The 5,389-nt window shown below is 44.5% G+C and overlaps 1 protein-coding gene across 1 annotated transcript; it reads right to left on the minus strand.

The window, feature by feature from the left end:
- Nucleotides 1-4,352: 4,352 nt before the first annotated feature.
- KRTAP17-1 (keratin associated protein 17-1) lies at nt 4,353-5,156 on the minus strand. Its single transcript, XM_055256571.1, has one exon. It carries the CDS (start codon nt 5,094-5,096, stop codon nt 4,773-4,775), a length of 324 nt encoding a protein of 107 aa, XP_055112546.1. The 5' UTR covers nt 5,097-5,156; the 3' UTR covers nt 4,353-4,772.
- Nucleotides 5,157-5,389: the final 233 nt, after the last annotated feature.

A 5,389-nucleotide genomic window follows, 5' to 3' on the forward strand; every position in this document is an offset into this window, starting at 1 on the left:
TCACACACAACCTGTCCCTGATCTAAGGCTGCTGTCCTTCCTTCTCACCAACCTGTCTAGACCTACCTTTCTCAGAAGTCTTCGTCAAAGTCACTGCCATCCTCCATGCTATCACATGAGCATAGAAAATTGGCGTGACCTGTCCCTGGAAAGTATGTGACCCAGCCTTTCTGCTCCTCCTCAAGCATTCATTAGACCTCCAGGGTCTTCCTTGCTTTTAATGATTTTGACAGTTCCTTTTAAAAAAACAAAAAAGTCTGCAAGACCCAAAGGGTAAAGAGTAAAAACAAGAGACTTCTCAAGTGTGTCTCTCAAAGACTTTGTGAACAAAAGACTCATCTTTGCTACTCTTGAGACAGATGAAAGGAGAAATGAATCCTAGGTTTCTGAATACCAGGATTTAACATCTTGCTCAGTGAAGGGCCTACTTTGCCTTCGCCATATGTTTTCATCAACACAAAAGGCAGGCTCTCGCTTGGAAAAGCTGAGCCATTCTGCCATCCATTGTGCCATCCATTCATCCCTCCCTTCATTTATTAATTCATGCAATCATTGACTCAGTTTCTCTTTTATTTATGCACTCAACTCAGCCAACACTGGGTTCTGTGTGATGGATACAAAAAGAGTGAGTTGCAATTCTGGCCACAAGGAGCCCAAGTTTAGAAAAGAGACACATCTATAAGCAAATATGGTACAGAATGCAAGTGTTGTGAAAGAGGGATGCAGGGGGTGGCTGCAGCAGAGAGAGATCGCTGGCATGGAGAGGCATTTCCTAGAACAGCATCTGCCAGACATGGTAGAGGTGGCCATGCTTCCTGTGAGTGCTGAGGGGTCACTGCCTGACTATGACAGCTCCCCGAGGCCCTCACTTTGGAGGCACCCAGGAGAGATATTGACATGGTTTTTGGAGGCTGGGCATGGTGGCTCACACCTGTAATCCCAACACTTTGGGAGGCTGAGGTGGGTGGATCACTTGAGGTCAGGAGTTCACGACAAGCCTGGCCAACATGGAGAAACCCCATCCCTACTAAAAATACAAAAATTAGCTGGGCATGCTGGCATGTGCCTGTAATTCCAGCTACACTTGGGAGGCTGAGGCAGGAGAATTGCTTGAATCCGGGAGGCAGAGGTTGCAGTGAGCCAAGATGGCACTAAGGGCGACAGAGCGAGACTCTGTCCCAAAGGAAAAGAAAAAAAAAGACATGGTTTTGGGGGAATTAGAGAAGCCTTTTCAAGTAATATGAAGGCTCAAAGAGAGTGGACAAAAAGGGGGTCATAAAGGCAGGAAAAAGATAAGATGTGGAAATCAAAGACATAGAGCACATAACATTTGGGAAGCAGCAAATGGTTCAACACAGCCAGGATGAAAAGCAAAGGGGATAGGAGGAAAAAGCAGTGGGGAAAGAGGGGTTACTAGGCACCCAATAGTGAAAGGTATTGTGGACCATGATTAAGAATTTGTATTTTTTAAATGATAATGAGGGTTTAAGCAGGGGACTAACTTGATCAGGGTAGCCCTTTCAGAAGGATGTGTGCCCTCTCTCTGGATGTGGAGAAGGGAGGGTGAGGGCAAGTCTGAAGGAAAGGAGACCATTAGGGGTCTGTGGCAATTACTCAGAAGTTTCATGGCAACAGCCTGAACTGGGCAGGTTCAGAGACCTGAGAGACGGGTCACGGTGGTTGAAAATGGAAGATTAGGAAGAGGGAGTGCCATTCTTTTAATGTGGCTCTCAAGGAGTGGGCAAAGAAGACTTTGGACAGGCCTGCAGAGGGAAACACAGGGGAGCTGCTGAGACCCTTCTCTTTTCCATTCACTTCTCTTCCTCAGCTAAACCAGCAGAGAATGGAAGTCCGCCCCACAAACAAATTTCTCATAAACTCTCTCAGCCGAGAAACTCATCCATTGTGCTGGAATGTCATCTCTTCGAAGAATCCTTCCTGCTAAATGAAAAGGCAGGTCATTCAACTATGTAGCCCATTTCTACTTTATTCTTTTTTATAGCTCTTTTCACCCCTTGACCTCATATAAGCACCATGAGGGCAAGGACCTTCTCTATTCACAGATGTATACCCAGCACCCAGAGCAGCAGCTGATACATTGGAGGCACACAATTAGCATTTATTGAGTGAATAAATGAGAACCTCTGTAGATAGCTAAGAAGGGCAAGCCTATATCAGTAATTCAAAAATCACTACCTCCACTCATGCATCCAGGAGGCATGACCATGAGCAATAGAATAATCAGCTCTGAATCACAACTATTCAATGCAGACTCACTGGTCTCTGGACAAGTGTGTCCCATTGGCAGCTCCTGCTCTGGCTGTGGCTTTGTCTTGGGGGTTAAAAAGCCAGTTCCTAAGATGCCAGTTCCAGCCAGAGTGAAAATGGCTCAAATAGTAGAGTCTGAAACTGAACCAGGGCAGAGTCAAATCTCAGGTTCTCTCCAAAAGAAGACACTAATAATACTGCTGGGTTCATAAATGAAAGAAAAAAATGAAAACATAATGAGCTACCACTATACACCTGTTGGAATGTATAAAAAGACTGATAATATTAAGTGTTAGCAAGGACATAGACACTGGAACTCTCAGACATTGCTGGTTGGAATACAAAATGCTGTGGCCACTTTGCAAAACAACTCGGCAGTTTCATGTAAGGTTAAGCATTCACTTACCATTTAAACAGCCATCCAATTGCTAGGTATTTATCCAAAATAAAGCATATATTCACCAAAAAAAAAAAATTCTACGAGAATGTTCATAGCAGCTTTATTGATAATAGCCAGAAATGCAAAAGAATCCAAATGCCCATAAGCAGATGAATATATTTTTAATGTAGTTTATCTATACAATGGTATACTATTCAGTAGGAAAAAAATGAATTATTGATACCTGCAACAATGAATACATACAAAACATGATAGGCAAAATGAAAAATAGTTCGTACTGCATGATTTATATGAAATTCTAGACATGGTGAAATCTATAGTAACATAAAGAACAGATTGATGATTGCCAGGGTCTGGGGATGGGGGAGGAACTGACTGCAAGGGCAAACTGGGAATTCTGGGGGTGATGGAAAGTTCCATAAAGATCTTGAGTGCAGTGGTGGTTATATAAGTATACACAAATGTCAGATCACATCATACTGTTCACTAAAAATGGGAACTTTTTATTATATGTAAATTATATTTCAATAAAGTTAACCATAAAAAACGAAACAAAATTTTTTTTTTAAAGAAAAAGGTAAAAGCAACATAATCCCAGTTTTATTCATAAATATGCTTAGAAAAGAGTCTGGAAAGCTTATCAGTAATAAACTGAGTGGTGAGCCTTCAGAATGCTATATTCTTTATATGTTTCTGTATTTTTTCATTTTTTAGAGTTCATTGCTATGCTTATAATCAGAAAAAATTTGTTCTTTGTCAAATGAAACATCGCTTTGTAGGCATAAAAATAAATACTATTTTTCCAGGGCAAGAGCAAAATTAGTTTTACTACACACACAGCTTAAGATCACTTTCAACAAGAGGTTGAATCAACTGTCTTTTGAGTTTTAACCTCCCAGGTGGACCCACATACCTCGGCTGGGCCCTACCTAGCAGAGGTATACTCACTCTCTCCTCCTTAGGACTCAGGCAGAAGAAATGTAGCTGGTTCCAGGTAAGACAACCTAGCACAGAAAAGTGAGACTGGGCCAACCATGAGGCTGAAAGAAGGAACTGTGCTGCACAGAACATCCTCAGAAACTGTGAATTCACTAGCTTTGCCATTAGAAATCCTTTCCATTCAGAACCAATCTTGTTTTACCAAAGCCTCCTCTCCGACTTTGCCAGAAAATTCTGATCAAGCCTGAAGCCCTCCTGCAGAGCCATCCTAGGAGAACTGTAGTGCAGAAGAAAGCCATGCCCCTCAATCGCCATTAAATGTGGCCAGCATCAGCATTCACCCAGGAGCTTTTAAAAATGCAGGTCCCTAGGGACTCTAGGCCCTAGAGCTAATGGGTAAAATCTCCAGTGATAAAACCCAAGGATCTATATTTTTAAAAGCTTTTCAAGTGACTCTCATGCAGCACACGGAAGCTTCCGTCTAGATCTATGGTTCTCAAACTTCAGTGCATAAGAATTATCTAAGGTTCTTGTTAAAAACACAGATTCCCAGGCCACATTTTGGTGGATTCTGATTCTGTATGTCTTAGGGAAGGCCTCAGAATCTCCAGTTTTAACAAGCTCCCAGGTGATTCTGATGCAGGTGATCCACAAACCACATTTCAAAAACCCTAAGGCAGATGCCAGAGTGAATTTTTCTAACCCAGTCCTCAGCAGGAGGTCAAGGAAGAGGCAAGAGAACTAATTAGGTTATGCCAGCATGCTCAAATTTATTAAGGCTCACAAAGAAGGTGGACTTTTTTTGCATCTCAAAAGCAGCAGAAAGCCAGGGCAGAGGATCAGTCCCAAAGACGCCTTGAAGAAGAGGATGTCTTATAGTACAAGACATTGAACTTCACGTGAATAAATAAAGTATTGGGGATTCACCCTTGAGCTTGGGATCACTTTGTTGTGACCGAGTTTCAATGTTTCATCAGAGTATGGCTCTTGTCCTCAGTGCCTTGAAATACCAGAGCAGGCATTGGAGAACAAGCCCTCCTCTACAAATCACAGAAAGACAAGACACTGTCTTGCAGGTATGGAAGGTTCTGGACACGAGGGACTGTCCCCCTGTAGCAGATGGAGGCTTTCGGTGGGACTGCATCAGTGGTGGAGGGAAAGGTCTTCATTTTGTGTCGCATATAGGTGTGGGCTGGCAGCACACAGGCCCACAGCACCCGGAGCCGCAGCAACTGGACCCACAGCAACTGGATCCACAGCAGCCACCCCCGCAGCCTCCGCAGCCAGATCCACAGCAAGACGATCCGCAGCAGCTGCCCCCGCAGCCAGAGCCCCCGCAGCCAGAGCCCCCACAGCCAGAGCCGCCGCAGCCACAGCAGGAGCCGCAGCAGCCACAGCAGCCACAGCAGGCCGGCTGACAGCAGCACTCTTCACAGCAGTTTTGCTCCTGGGTGCAGCAGGTGAAGCAGTCCCCCGGGCAGCACCCCATGGTCCGGGCCCGTCAGCTCGCAGGTCAGTAATGCAGCCAGAGTTCCCCACGACTGACCGTGGCCAGCCAGCTGGATGGTTGCTTTTATATCCCCTCACCCAGGCACAAGGGATGGGATGTTTTCTTTGTTATTATTTATGCAAGTTTCCATAAGACCGGCTCATTAACAGGCTGTTTATTTTCCCGTCCTGAGTACCTCAACTCATAAAAACGCCCCACTCCTGCCAACTGCTGTTTATCCAGAGGGTAAAAATACATCTTCGAAAAGACCTGTCATCATGGCCAGGCATCTG

Source organism: Symphalangus syndactylus, chromosome 20 (assembly GCF_028878055.3).
Source record: "Symphalangus syndactylus isolate Jambi chromosome 20, NHGRI_mSymSyn1-v2.1_pri, whole genome shotgun sequence".
NCBI lineage: Eukaryota > Metazoa > Chordata > Mammalia > Primates > Hylobatidae > Symphalangus > Symphalangus syndactylus.

Coding starts and splice junctions, on each gene's coding strand:
- KRTAP17-1 (XM_055256571.1), bottom strand. CDS start 5,096: ATGGGGTGCTGCCCGGGGGACTGCTTCACCTGCTGCACCCAGGAGCAA.